General features: G+C 31.0%; 2 protein-coding genes and 1 non-coding gene across 3 annotated transcripts; all 3 read left to right on the top strand.

The window, feature by feature from the left end:
• The first annotated feature begins 3004 nt into the window (after window positions 1–3004).
• Window positions 3005–3093, top strand: TRNAY-GUA (transfer RNA tyrosine (anticodon GUA)). The gene is given in 2 exon segments: window positions 3005–3041; window positions 3058–3093. It is a non-coding gene; the product is annotated as a tRNA-Tyr (tRNA).
• A 274-nt stretch (window positions 3094–3367) lies between these two features.
• LOC103492792 (pectinesterase-like) lies at window positions 3368–6102 on the top strand. The gene is made up of 3 exons (XM_008453323.3): window positions 3368–4279; window positions 4363–4523; window positions 5188–6102. The coding sequence occupies exons 1-3, from the start codon at window positions 3378–3380 to the stop codon at window positions 5886–5888; spliced, it is 1764 nt and encodes a 587-aa protein (XP_008451545.3). The 5' UTR covers window positions 3368–3377; the 3' UTR covers window positions 5889–6102.
• Window positions 6103–12641: 6539 nt separating this feature from the next.
• Window positions 12642–15546, top strand: LOC103492793 (endoglucanase 17-like). Its single transcript, XM_008453324.3, has 7 exons — window positions 12642–12957; window positions 13057–13464; window positions 13551–13643; window positions 13728–13889; window positions 13968–14079; window positions 14194–14357; window positions 14790–15546. The coding sequence occupies exons 1-7, from the start codon at window positions 12733–12735 to the stop codon at window positions 15120–15122; spliced, it is 1497 nt and encodes a 498-aa protein (XP_008451546.1). The 5' UTR covers window positions 12642–12732; the 3' UTR covers window positions 15123–15546.

The raw sequence follows: 15546 nt of genomic DNA, 5'->3' as shown, positions 1-15546 counted from the left end.
GTTACTTCAACAAACTGCAAACTCTATACACATCTCCAACTTTGTGGGAATCCAGTCGCATGCGTTTTTAAAATGGAAAAAGTTCGACTCTCAAGTTTTATACCCTCGACCACCTTAATATGAAGAAATTATACCAATAAAAAGAATACTTGGGTCAAATAATTTGAAACTAATATTAAAACTATAAACATCAATTTGATACATGAAATAATATAAAACAATTACAACTTCAAACTATTTTAAAATGATTTATATATTTTTTAGGAAAAAAAATACATAAAATATCCTTAAATTTTGTGTTTAGTTTTCGGTTGGTCGTAGGAGATAAAATGATAAGAAATACGATTTTGAGTTTGAGTTTAATTTTAATTTTAATTATGTTCCTAAATTTTTAAAAACTTAAAATTTTACTTTTAAAAATTTTTGTTTTGTTTCTATGAAAGTTTCAAGATTTATATTTTTGATTTTTTGATTTCTTTTTGTGCAATTTTTGGTTGGAGGGTTGCTTCAACATAGTGCAAAGTGTATAGACATGTCCAACTTCATGGGAATATATCGAACCACGTGCATTTCTAAAAAGAAAAAGTTTGACCCTCAAGTTTTAGGCCATCGACTATGTTAAGATGAAGAAATTATACCCATAAAAAAATTTGATCGGATCAAATTATTTTATTAAATTTGAAACTAATGTTAAAACTATACCGATCAATTTGATGAATGAAATAATATAAACCAATTACTAACTTCAAATTATTTTAAAAGGATTTATATATTTTTTAGGAAAAAAATGCATAAAATATCCTTAAATTTTGCTTTTAGTTTTCTGTTGGTACTAAAAGATAAAATTATAAAAAATACGATTTCAGTTTTGAGTTCAATTTTAATTTTATTTTTAAATTTGTAAAATTCTATAATTTTACCTTTTTAAATTTTTGTTTTGTTTTTTCTTTAAGTTTCAAGATTTATACTTTTAATCTTAATTTTTCATGGAATAATTAACTTGATTAATATTTATTAATTAGTCTTGGTGTTTTAAAATAATTATAATTGATTAAGTTTAACTATTCTTATTTATTATAATAAAATTAATTTAAAATTTCTAAACTTAATTATTTTATTAATTCAAATATATTAATGTCGAAATAAATTGAATATGTAGTAAAAAATCTGAGGTTAATAAAATCAAACGGAAACAAAGCTTAAGATTTTAAACAAGATCGATCTCAAAAATAGTTGAAAAGAAAACTAATTTGACAAAAGTAAAAATCTAAGGTTAAAAGTGCAGCATTCTTAAATTTAAAGATAAAATGAAAATAAAAGGGATCTTTTCAAAAATATAAAAAACTACAAAATATTTATGTTTTATAAAACAATTTCAAAAACGAAAAATATTCAGAAATCTACCGTATAAAATACAAAAAATGCCCCGTTAACTATGTCGTCAACAACGCGTCTGTAATATATTTGTGATCGTTTAGATTTGGTTATTGTTTGATATGCGATCGTCTAAATATGACTACAATTTATACGCGATCGTTTAGATATGATTTTTTTTTTCAAAATTTGGTACACGATTTTTTTAATTTTTTTTGGTACATGATCTTTTATTTTTTTTTCCACAATCATTTACTTTTTTTAAAACGATCGACTACTCCATTCTAATGATTTTTTTTCAAGATTCTTTATACACAATTTTTTATTCTTTTTACACGATCGTTTACTTTTTTACACAATCGTTTACATTTGGCTACTCCAATCAAAATGATTTTTTTTTCAAGATTCTTTATACACGATTGTTTATTTTTTTTACACACGATAGTTTACATTTGGCTACTCAAATCTAAATATTATTTTTTTCAAGATTCTTTATACACGATCTTTTAGATTTTGCTATTTTTTGTACACGACGTAAAGAAAGAGGAAAAGAAGAAAAACGATGGAAAGATTAAACGACGTAAATAAAGAATTGAAAAATAAGAAAGATGATGGAAAGAAATTGCAGAAGAAAAAAAAAGAAAAAAAGAAAACGAAATCGCACGAGGAAAACGATGAAACTAATAGTAGGAGAAAGACGAATCGCGAGGAAGAAAAGAAAGATGGAAGGACAAACCTATAATATTTAAGAAATAGGTAACTTTATGGATTTTGTTATACGGACCGTAAATAGTTTGATATTTTGTTACATTTACTTGATAAATTCCCAAAATTAAATCTAAAATTTGGAAGAAAACAATTATTTTTTTCCTTTATAAAAGTTGTTAGAAAATTGGGAAAAGAGAAACAAGAGAAAAGAAAAGGTAAAGAAATAATGAAAAGACAACTTTGATAGCAACAAATCATGAAAAAGTTGTCCAAAAAGTACCTAATTGCTAATCTATTTTCATTCAATCTAATAATAGAAAAACATAATTTTAATTTTAATCATTTCTTGGTGCTCTGTTTCTTCTCCATCTCTCCACTTTCTGGCCCCCAATTCCTAAATTATGAAATCTACCTTTGGGACAATTTCATTATTGGATTACTAATTTAGATCTTCAAATCTTTAAATATATATATCACAATGAATTAAACAAATCCGTAGATTCTTTTTCAATTCACCATCCAAAATTTATTTTAGAAATAGCAAAATTAAAACTTTCTTTTTTTAGTGCATTAAAAAACCACAAATAATGTCGTAAAATACTAGTCAACGCAATCATAGTAAAAAATAGTCTTTATTATTTTATACATAAATACCATTTTGTATTTACGTCTATGTCACAAAACTTGTGCATGCTTCATTTTTAGAACACACATTTTAATTTAAAGCACAACTTTGTACTTCACACACATTTGTTAAAAGTTTGCATAAAAAAGAAAAGCATAGTAAATTCTCCGATAAGTGGACCTAGCGAGATGTGCCTGCCCATCATATGTGAGCGAGTGACGTTGATACATTAAAATTTTGTATTATGAATCTATACATTGTTTATGTAAAGGGAATTTGATGTCGTCTTCAAGTTGACCGACCTTAGCTCAGTTGGTAGAGCGGAGGACTGTAGTATGGTTAACAGATTAATCCTTAGGTCGCTGGTTCGAATCCGGCAGGTCGGATTTTTTGTTCTTCTTTTTTTATTTCTTTTGTAGTCTTTTTCTTTTCCAAAATCTAATAATCATATGATAAAATGATATCAAAATTCAATGATAACACTCAAAGTTGAATTTTGATAAAAAAAGTTAATAGAAAGAAAGAAGAAAAGTTTAAAGCATAGGGAATCATGACACTTTAAAATTTAAAACCTAGTATTTTCTCAACAATAATAATAATAATAATAATAATAATAATAATAATAATAATAATAATGATAATAATAATGATAATAATAAAACAAAGTATAATGTATCTTCATCCACTCGCCTCTTCAACACCCATATCCAACTCTCCCCCTTTCTTCTTCTTCTTCTTCTTCTTCTCCTCTGTTTCAGACATGTACGGCCTGAGAAACAGAGCTCAAATCTCTTCGAATCCCACCTCCATTTCCACCATTTCCACTTTCTTCTTCATTTTCTTCCTCTTCTCCTCCAAACCCATTTCTTCAAATCCTCAAATCCATCAAACCGCTCGATCCCTTTGCAATGGCACTCTCTTCCCAAACCTCTGTTTTTCTAAACTCTCTTCTTTTCCCCAATTGGCTTCCCTCTCCCCGGAAAAGCTCGCCGGCAGTGCCCTCAACTTCACTACCCGCGAGGTCCTCCTTGCCTACGCCAATTGCACCAACCTCAAGACTCATCTTTACTGTGGCTTGAATCCCACCGACCGCCACGCCCTCGACGACTGTCTTGAGCTTCTAGACGACAGCATTGCAGAGCTCAAAGCTTCGATCTTGGATCTGGGGCCGTCGCAGTCCGCCGCTCGTCACTCCCATGATTTGTTGACATTGGTCAGCGCCGCCATGACCAACCACCGAACTTGTGTTGATGGGTTTTATAATAGTTCGGGGACTGTGAGGAGTAGGGTGGAGCTTTATTTGGGGAAAATTGGACAGCATTTAAGTATTGATTTGGCAATGTTGAAGAAAATCCCTGGAGTTAATAGGGATACGAAGGTAGAGGAGGTGTTGCCGGAGTATGGGGCAGTGAAAGGTGGGTTTCCGAAGTGGGTTTCGGTTAAGGATCGGAGATTGTTGCAAGCGGCGGTGAATGAGACAAAGTTCAATTTGGTGGTGGCGAAGGATGGCTCCGGGAATTTCACCACTGTGAACGAGGCTGTCGCCGCCGCTCCGAATTCGAGCACCACCAGGTTTTGTTAAACTCAACTAAACTCATAATCATAAGCTTTGAAAAATGGTAATTAAGAGAAAAAGTGGATTTGCTATGGGACAGGTTTGTAATCTACATAAAAGCAGGGGCGTATTTTGAGAACGTGGAAATAGGAAGGGCAAAGTCAAACTTGATGTTCGTGGGCGACGGAATCGGAAAGACGCTGATAAAGGGCGACAGGAATGTGGTCGACGGGTGGACTACTTTCCGATCAGCCACCGTTGGTCAGTTCTTTATTATTAAATTTATGAAACCACCTGAGTATGATCAGATCTTGGCTCTGAGATGATTTTATTTAAGTTGGAAGTTTAATTAATTTTCAATATTACAATCTTGGAAAGATTCTATCTTAGGAAGAAATTTTTTTGGATCTGTTTTATTATTATTTTTTTATATTTAGAAAATATTTCTTTAAGAAAATAAAACTCTGACAATAAAATTTCTTTAATCCTAAATTTTTAAAAATAGCAATATTTGATTCGTAAAATTTTAAAATTTGATTCTTTAATCCTAAATTGTAAGTAGTTGAAAATAGGTTAAGATCAAATTTTAAATAATTATATGACATAAACACTGTTTAATCTTTTTAAAATTTAAATATTATATAACTATTTTAAAATTTTAAAAATAAATATTTGGAAGAAATTTTTAAACAATCCCTTAAAAATCTAAGGACGGAAAAGCTCACGTCTTTAAAATTTTAGGGATTCAATGCATATTTCTTTAAAGTTCAAGAACTAAAAAAGGTATATTTTTAAAAAAATTTAAGAATCAAATCCATCTATTTTTTTAAACTAATTAGGAATGAAAAATATAGTAATTTTTTTTTTATCATTTTTCAAAATTTGTTCACTATTAACAATAACATAAGTTTTGTTTATTATGTAGCGGTGGTTGGCACTGGGTTCATAGCAAAAGGTATAACATTTGAAAATTATGCGGGTCCAAGCAAGCACCAAGCTGTAGCCTTACGAAGCAACTCTGACTTCTCTGCGTTTTACCAGTGTAGTTTCATTGGCTATCAAGACACTCTCTACGTTCACTCCCTCCGTCAATTCTATCGTGAATGCGATATCTACGGTACCATCGACTTCATTTTCGGTAATGCTGCTGTTGTTTTCCAAAACTGCAACCTTTATGCTCGGAAACCCAACTCAAATCAACGCAACATATTCACTGCTCAAGGTCGCGAGGACCCAAATCAAAACACTGGAATCTCAATCCTCAATTGTAAGGTTGAAGCTGCCTCTGACCTAATCCCAGTTCTTTCCTCGTTTAGAACTTATTTGGGTCGGCCTTGGAAGTTGCACTCGAGGACAGTTTTTCTCCGATCGTTTATCGGGCAATTGGTTGAACCGGTCGGATGGCTTGAGTGGAATGGGACATTTGCATTGGATACTTTGTATTATGGGGAGTATCTAAACAGGGGGCCCGGTTCGAATACAACCGGGCGAGTTACTTGGCCGGGTTATCGAGTTATAACTAACGCAACAGAAGCGAGTCAGTTTACGGTCGAGGAATTTATACAGGGCAGCTCGTGGTTGAACTCAACTGGGATCCCTTTCTTCTCCGGTTTGACTTCACCGTAAATGAAACGGAAGGTTCAAATTTTAGAGTTATTTTTGTGTTTTTAATTATTTGTTTTAAGGAGTAAGATGCTTTTGATGTTGAACTAGGGAGAGAGTAATGGCTGATCCATGCATGGTCCACATATCTATGGTCCATAAAAGGAATTCATGTGATCATGTGAAATCATTGGTAGTTCCCATTTTAATCAAATATTATATACCTAAATTTGAAGTAGCATCTAATCTATAATCATACACAAATGTTCATTAAACCATCCACACGGACCGTTGGTTAACTTACTCCAAATTTGAGATTAATTTTTAAAATTTAATTACTATGGATTGAAATGATTAGTTTGAAAGGATGACTGTTACAGTAAAAAAAAAAAAAAAACATAGTAAGAAATATAAAACAACCAAATTTGAGTCGATTTTGAAATTTAGGAACCCACGTTAAGGAGGAAACATCAATATGCATTTATCTTCTTTTTCTTTTTAAACTTCTATCATGTTTCAAACAAACTCCTCCTTGAACAAAAAAGAAAAAGAGAAAAAAAGAAATGGAAACGATAATAATTAGAATCTATTTTATATAGTCATTTATCTATCTATTTTCAACCATATTATAATGTTACATAAACTTAACATTTTATGTGATGTATATTGTAGGTTTAAGAAAACTCAAGAATATTAGATTACATAAACTAGATAATTGGTTACAATGTGTTTAATATATTATCAATTACTTTAAAGAGATATTACCTTCAAAAAATAAAGCGAAATAACTTTTTTCAAGTAAATCTACGAGAAATTTATTTACTTGAACATAGATCGATGCATAAAACACTAATTATAATAGTTTAATTTCTTGCTATATAAAATTATCAAAATCTCAAACAAGAAGAAAAAACCAAAAGGAAAGGAAATGGTAACACTACTACATTTATGAGTTAATACGTTGTTTAGGTATTACACTTTGTTTTTATTTGATTGAGCTAAACAAAATTGCCGAGGGATTTTGTCTTCCTTTCTTGATATTGCATACCGAGTAATCTAGATCTTCCAAAAAAGACAAAATGAGAAAAGTTTTGAAAGTAGATGGGCTTTCAAATCTTGGTATGTTGTAATGGGTTATGCTAAACTTAGGTTCTTTCACTCGTTCGAACTCAACTCATTCTAAACAAGTAAAACCTTTACTATAGTTATAGGGATAGTTGCTTTTAAGATTAGCAACTACATAGAAACATTATTAAAGAATACAAATATAGTAAAATCTATCAATGATGAATTCTGTCGATAAACTTCTATCAACAATATACCTATAAAGTTCGAGAGCTACATCTAAAGTTTGCTATATCTGTAACTTCAGCTACATCTAAAGTTTGCTATATCTGTAGCTTCTTTTGCATTCTGTTATATTTGTTAATAATTCAAATATGAGTACTATGTTTGCAATTAGTCCCAAATCTTTAATTCACTAACCAACTTGATATGAAGATTTTAGAAAATTTATAAAATGGATCGTTTGAATTTTCAATTATGGAAAAATAGGGCTTTCTTGTTAAAGAATATTTTTTTGGGAATCCTTAGTTGATGAAAGGTCCTAAATCTCTACTATATATTAAAATGGCCTATGCAGGGAGAATCTTTACATATCCCTTTTATCCTTAAACTTTCCATAAATTCTCATATTATCCTTTTGTCGAGTGGTTGTGACTTTTCAAGTGAAATCTTAGATGACTTAGTGCATTTGGTGTTAATGAGACACAACAATTATTCGAGATAGAATGCATCTGTTTGAGCTGGAGATGTGTTACACTAATACATTGATTCTTTTCAATTTCTACGTGACATGGATGTGGAATAAAAAACAAAATAAACACACTTATATTCTTAGAAAAAAACAATTTAATCTATGAAATCCAAAATTTAGAGAAAACATTAGAAAAAGAAAAAGATTTAATTGAATGAAAATAATAATTAATAGAATTAACCAATTACTATTTATAGTTTAAAAATATTAAAACAAAAATTATTGCATTATATATATTACAATAGTGGAATATTTAACCTATTAATTCAATAGTTTAATTACTATAACAATTTTTCTCTCCTTGAAACTAGATTGAAGATCTTTTTTTTCTTTTTATTTAACAAAAAGATGATAATATGAAAACATTAAAATAAAAATTATTACATTGTATAACTTCTAATTTTATTTATTAAATATTCAAAAATTACAATTAAAAATAAATAAATTAAAACTATAAGATTTCAGGTGCTTCTTGATTAGTGTATTATAATTAATCTTTAAACTTCTACTCTTGGGCGTATTTGGAACATATTCCCAAGTGTTTAATTTAAAAATTAAGTCATATTGAAAAAGATTTCGAGTGTTCAACAACTACTTGAAATTTTTTTGAATTATTTTAAATCGTTTTATAAAACACTTAGAAAAAACTCATCACTATTACATAATCAACCTTTTTGTTTACCAACAAATTTTATTTAAAAAATTCTTGCATTCAATTCAATAATAGTACTGTTTGAAAATATTTATAAAACATAACAAAGTTTTAGAATTTATTAACAACAAAATTGATAGACACTAATACACTTCCATCGGTCTATCATTGTATTATATATATTAGTTTCTATCACCGTATATTTTAAAATTTGTTATATTTTATTTTGTTTTTGCTATATTTAAAAATGTCTAAATCTAGTAAGTAATTGTTTGTTCATTTCATCTTTGCAAAGATTGACCCAACCATTCAAAACTAATAAGATCCATTTCATTTGAACAATCCACATTGATCAGTTCACTTTAGTCGTTACGATATCAATTTTTTTTTCTTTGAAGTAATTGACATATGGGTAGTTTTTGTTTAGTTTGAACTTTCAAATTCTTTTAATAGAAAAGAAAGAGAAAGAAAAAACAAGAAAAGGCAAAGTTGTGTTTGTGAAGGATTGATTGATTGGAAAAAGTGCATATAGGAGAGTGTGTGCGAAACCCTATCATTTCATATTCCATATATCATATAATGTCTATAATAGACTAAGAAAAATTAGGTTTTATTGCATGTGGAATTGGCAGAAGAGAGGCACGTGATCTATGATTTGTCAAAAATATTATAAACTAACAGGGGGGGGGGGGTCCCACTCACACTCCAATCAGAAACACCCACGTCTGCAGAATTGGTCAAAACTTTGGGCCAATCAAATTTCTGAACTTTTAACTTCATCTTGTTCTTTATCTCACATGTCTTTCTTTCCCTTTTGCTCCCCCACTTTCCAATTTTCATTATCTTCTCATTTTATATCCTATCTTTATACTATTTTCAATTATTCTTTCTTTACGTTTTTATATGTACCTCACGAAACAATCATTCTATCCTTTTTCTTTTCTTTTCCTTTTTTTTCTAAACGTAACCAATACCGATTTGACTAGTTCAGTTGAGTTGAGAAGTGTATGCTAATTAATTATTTCAATACACACAATTATGTTGTTGTTTTGAAGTTATAATAGCTTACAACATTCGGTAGATTGTTATCATTTGATTGTTGCTATAAATACTTTTAGGATAATTAACTATCTCATTTAAAGTAAGGAAGCATTAGGTGATTTGTTTTTGGTAATTGGTGGTGTGTTTTGTGAAACCCCTTTTATTAGTTTATGCTTTGAGATTTCTTACATGGGTTTCGATATCAACTTGGTTACTATGGGCTTCGATATCAACTTAATACTTACCATTTTTTACGATAACTTTCATCTTTTTTATGTAATTTTATGCAATTTAGTTTAATCTTTAAAAGAAGAAAAGTTGTAAAGAACTACTTTTTATTTTCAAAAAACTTGGCTTAGATTTTGAACATAATCTTAACAAATGGAACACTAACAAAAAAAAAATCATATCAGAGAAAGTGTTTATAAACTTAATTTAAAAAAAAGAATTAAAAATTACCTAACAGGTCTAAATAATTAAATTTAGGGTTTCTATATTTGGTCCATGAATCTCGATAAAATTCTACAAGATTATTGGACTTTGAGTTCTACTCTCTTACAGTCACTATCATTACCAATGTTAGATAGAATATTGATAGGAACAATTCATTAGGTATAATTTTGATAAGACGACGTGGTTTGAAAACCTTCAATTTTACAAACTAACCTTTTTTTTTTTTTTTTTTTTATGTTTTTATATTCCTTATTTCACTATATAACCTAAAAATGATTTAACCAACAATTCCCTAGAAGCATTAATTGTCTACCCAACTCTACTATTAGCTCCAAATTTAATTTGTCATTCATTAATACCATCCATTAATTTTCTTAATGATTCCATACAAAAACAAAAGGAATAAATTCAAACTAAAATCTAGCTAAAAAACATCCAACAATCTTCAAAATATCAACTTACACCCACCACTGGCACAACTACTATTCTCATCTAAATCTAATAACAATATGTTTGAACTCAATCAATCAAATATAACAAGTTTTTACTTTCAAGTATGAACAATACAAGAATGTGTCAACTATTTACACACGTCCGTATTAAGTTACGTTAACGAGATATAAATTTTGTTAGAAGGAGGAAAAGGGAGGAGGAGTATTAAATTATATAGAGAAAAAGGTTTGAATGAGTCAAACAAAGATGGTTGCATTTACATGGGAAGGAGAGCGTTTTGGTCTTGATGTTAGACACATTGAGCAGTGAATTAATAAAATAAAAAGGAAGAAGGGATAGTGAAAAGGAGAGCAGAAAATGATGATGTTTGTAGTAGTCTATTTGGATAAATATGGTAAAAACAAATAAATATAGAATAGTCCAATCATTAAAGTTAAAAAAAAATAAAAAAACTAATAGTTGTGTTTTGATAGTGTTTGAGGATTTTGATTTTGGCCACTGCTTTCTATGATTCTTTGTTTGACTACTCACCCATGCCAAACTTCCCCTCTCACCTTTTTCAGTACCTAAATCAATTAAATTAGTCTACTTCCTAAAAAATGGGTGTCTTCATTTAATAATTAATCACACATATTTTTCTTTAATAATGTTACTATAATAACTGTGGAGTAAGTAGTATAAGAAAATAACATTTAAAAAACCAACACATTCAATTAAAATTATAATTATATTTCATATTTCTACACATGTGCTTAGTAACAAATTAAATTTTTTTATTTTAGCTTAAACAATAGTTTAGTTTAGGGTGTGTTTCAATACTATATAACTAGAAAACTAATTATTGTTACCTATTAATATTTAATCGATAAAAATATTATCCATTGAATAAGGAATATTATTATTTTGGATGAAAAGTATTTCGTGCTCAGTCATCTTTTTATAGTCAATTATGAAGCATGACTAGGTGATCCTACTCAAATTGGCCCCTAGTGTCCAATATGATTTTAAATATAAATATGTATGTATGTATGTTTGTATTTGTTTTGTAATATTGTAAAATCTATAATATATATTACCTAATATGTTATATTTTCTAAAAAATAAATTGAATTTATTACCTGATATTGTCTGTTTATAGATTTACTTAATATAATTATGTTTTCTAAATTTGAAAATTAAAAATTTGGATGCAATCAAAACATAACAGTGTACACTATTTTAATCAAAAAATCCCAAAACAGTTTCAGAATGTGTACACTACTTTAACAACTTCAAAAAATCAAATTAATTGACTAAAATTCACTTCTTCACACCACATATACTTGAAATCAAGAATTCTATAAACTAGCACACATGTTAGACAAAATAATTCATTCATTCTCCTATGAACACACATTTATTAAAACAACGATCCTAACATTTCCAAAAGTTATTGGATTTTATAATAATCCTAGATTTTGAATAAATTATATCATAGACAACCAACTACACTATGAGAATGACATGAAATATTCTTTAAAAATGGTGTTATAAAATCTCTACTCGACCAAAATGAGTTGAAGTTTTTAACATTCCCTCTACATATTGTTAAATTAAAAAAATAAATCGAATAAGGAAACTAAATAGAATATTGATAATATTCAATTGGTTGTCATAATATCTATATTTAAACTACATACTAATTTTGTTTGAGGTATGATAGTTTGTGTGTGTAATGCATACTATCTTTAGCTTAAACTACAAATTAGGAGAGATGATGATTACCCAAATAGTAAACACCAATGATAATCTTCAAATGGTTTTAGTGTAACTTCATAACAGAAGACACAACATCATTTAGAGAGTTATACGTAACCCACTCATAATTCAAATATCAATAAGTAGCAAATTAAAGTATCACATTATTCAAACTATATCACATTTCTTTAGAATAGTTAGACACATTTTGAAATAACATTTCTTTAAGCATACATTAAAATAGCAACAAAGAAATGGGAAAGAATGTCACAAGTCCTGCTTGCCTCTGCTCACAGACTCTCATTAATGTTCTCTTGTGATTCCAATTTTTGGGGCAAAGGGAACTTCTCTACTCCACACAACACCAACTCACCCTCTAAATCACTTCGTCACTCCAATCACTTTAATGCAAAAAAGAAAAAGTAAATTTCAAATATATTCTATTAAAAGCAAATAAAATTTCATGATAGAAAAAATATAGAACTGCTTTAGATAAAATTAAACCAAATGAAAATGGAAAAAGAATACAAAGCACAAATAAGATTATATTAACTAAAAGTTAAAATCAATTTCTTTAACAATAATAATTATGTCTTCCCCCAAATCCATTTTCACTTTCCAACATTGAACCCCCAATTCTTACTTTTTCCTTTATAAATATACTCATGAGTTGAAGAGAAAGCTGCTCCTCAGCCATTCCCTCAGAGCTCCCTTCAATGGCCGCCCTCAAAGCTCTGTTTTTCCTCCTCCTCCTTGGCTTCTTCCCCTCCAACAATGCCAACCCTTTTCGCCGCCATGCCCATTCTGCCCACCATAACTACAAAGACGCCCTCACCAAATCCATCCTCTTCTTTGAAGGCCAAAGGTCCGGCAGGCTCCCCTCCAACCAGAGAATGTCATGGCGCCGGAACTCCGGCCTCTCCGACGGCGCTGCCATGAAGGTATTTTAGAGTTAACACGCTCACACAAACACCCATTTAATCATTTTTTTGTTTGAACTCAAAATGTGAGTTTTTGAAAGTGGGTTCTTGACAATGTAGGTTGATTTAGTTGGTGGCTACTACGATGCCGGCGACAATGTGAAGTTTGGGTTTCCGATGGCTTTCACCACCACCATGCTTTCATGGAGTGTTCTTGAATTTGGTGGGTTAATGAAAGGAGAGCTTCAGAATGCTAAACAAGCCATTCGTTGGGCTACTGATTATCTCCTCAAAGCCACTGTCCATCCGGACACTATTTATGTTCAAGTTGGTGACGCTAACAAAGACCATGCCTGCTGGGAAAGGCCAGAGGACATGGACACTCCCCGGAGTGTTTTCAAGGTCGATAAAAACAACCCTGGCTCCGAAGTCGCTGCTGAGACCGCAGCCGCACTCGCCTCCGCTTCATTGGTTTTCCGACGAAGTGATCCCATTTACTCAAAGATTCTAGTCAGAAGAGCCATGAGAGTATGTTAAAACCAACCTTATTACAGTGTAAACAGAGCAAAACAGAGCAATTTGATAAAGTTGTATATTTCATTGTTTGTTTGAAGGTTTTTGAGTTTGCTGATAAGCATAGAGGGTCATACAGCTTTGGACTAAAGAAATACGTGTGCCCATTTTACTGTTCTTACTCTGGATACCAGGTAAATCTCGCAAAGGCAAAGACTTTCCATCTTTATGAGAAAAAAAAGAGGTTTTAAGTTTTAAATAAATTTTTGGCATTTCAGGATGAGCTTCTGTGGGGTGCTGCTTGGCTTCAGAGAGCTACTAAAAACCCGAAATACCTCAACTACATTCAAGTAAATGGACAGACACTCGGCGCTGGCGAGTACGACAACACGTTTGGTTGGGATAATAAGCACGTTGGAGCAAGAATCCTTCTCTCCAAGGTCGGGAAATAGGATAATGTTGTTAACTTTGAGTGTAATCACATACTAACAAAAACTTGTTTGATGTGTTGTTCACAGGCGTTTTTGGTGCAAAAGATGAAATCTTTACATGATTATAAAGGACATGCTGACAATTTCATTTGCTCTATCATTCCTGGAGCTTCATTCTCCTCTACCAAATACACTCCAGGTCTTTTTGATTTTGATGATCAACGGCTACTTTTTTCATTTTCATCCTAGGTAAAATAGTAAAAAAAAGAATAAAGTTTAAAATTTCCCCCCTTTTTCTTACCGTTTTGTGAAGGAGGGTTGCTGTTCAAAATGAGCGACAGTAACATGCAATATGTAACATCTACTTCATTCCTTCTGTTAACTTACGCCAAATACTTGACCTCCGCCCATATGGTTGCTAACTGCGGCGGCACCACCATCACCCCCAAAACCCTCCGCTCCATCGCCAAGAAACAGGTATTTTCCCAATCTGCATCCTGTCCATTTCTGTGGATATTACTTTTTAAGACTCGATGGTTAACCATTTGTTTTCTCAAGAGTTTCTTTTTTCTTTTTTAGCTTTCATTGTTTGTATGACTTGTTTCTTTTTTGACAGAGTTGAGTTAGAACAATTTGTTAGTGCTTGAGAGAGTTAGAAAAGAAAATAGAATATTATTAAGAAATGGGAGGGTGTGGAATTATTACAACATTCTATTTGGTATAAATAATCTACAAAATTTGAGGTTGGAATCATTATAACATTCTATTTGCCAAGATTAAAATATGTATATATGTTTGGTTGTGACTGAGTTATTTTAAAACTAATAAAGCTATTATAGACATTAGCTAATTGGGCAGAAGGAGGAGTTTGTTTTGAAGATTTTTAATGATTTGGAGAACAACATTCAGGTAGACTATCTTTTGGGGGATAACCCTCTAAAGATGTCTTACATGGTGGGGTATGGAGCAAGGTACCCAAAGAGGATCCATCACAGGGGATCATCACTACCGTCGATTGGAGTTCATCCAACGAAGATCCAATGCTCAGCAGGGTTTAGTGTGATGAACTCGGCAGCTCCGAATCCAAATGTGCTGATTGGTGCAGTAGTGGGTGGCCCCGATCAGAACGACAGGTTTCCAGATCAACGGTCGGATTACGAGCAGTCAGAGCCTGCCACGTATATTAATGCACCACTTGTAGGCTCACTTGCTTACCTGGCTCACTCTTTTGGCCAGCTCTAAGGACACTTTCCCTCCAAATGGAGAGTGGTCGTCTCGTCTCCCCTTTAGGCTTATTTTCTTTTGGAAAAAAGAAAGAAAAGGAAACGTCTTTCTCTCTCTCTCTCTCTCTCTCTCTCTCTCTCTCTTTCTCTAGTTTTTATTTTTAAAGGAAAAACGTGAGGGCACATGGCTAAAAGGGAAAGGCTCGAGCCCCCCTACATTATTAACATGGATGGGTTCTTTTTCTTTTTTTTTTTTTTTGGGTATTATTAAAGTGAAATTATGTGTAAGGTTTTAAGGAAAATGTTTGTGGAGCAAAGTTTGGTTGATGTCTCCTATGGTTATGTTTTGTTTTTTATTATTAGATGAGAGAATGGTATTAAGTGTAATATGTTTATGAATATAGGGTTTGGCAATTCTAATTAATGAGTTATTATTATAATTA

Source organism: Cucumis melo, chromosome 1 (assembly GCF_025177605.1).
Source record: "Cucumis melo cultivar AY chromosome 1, USDA_Cmelo_AY_1.0, whole genome shotgun sequence".
Classification (NCBI taxonomy): domain Eukaryota; kingdom Viridiplantae; phylum Streptophyta; class Magnoliopsida; order Cucurbitales; family Cucurbitaceae; genus Cucumis; species Cucumis melo.
This window is presented reverse-complemented; position numbering and strand designations above follow the sequence as displayed.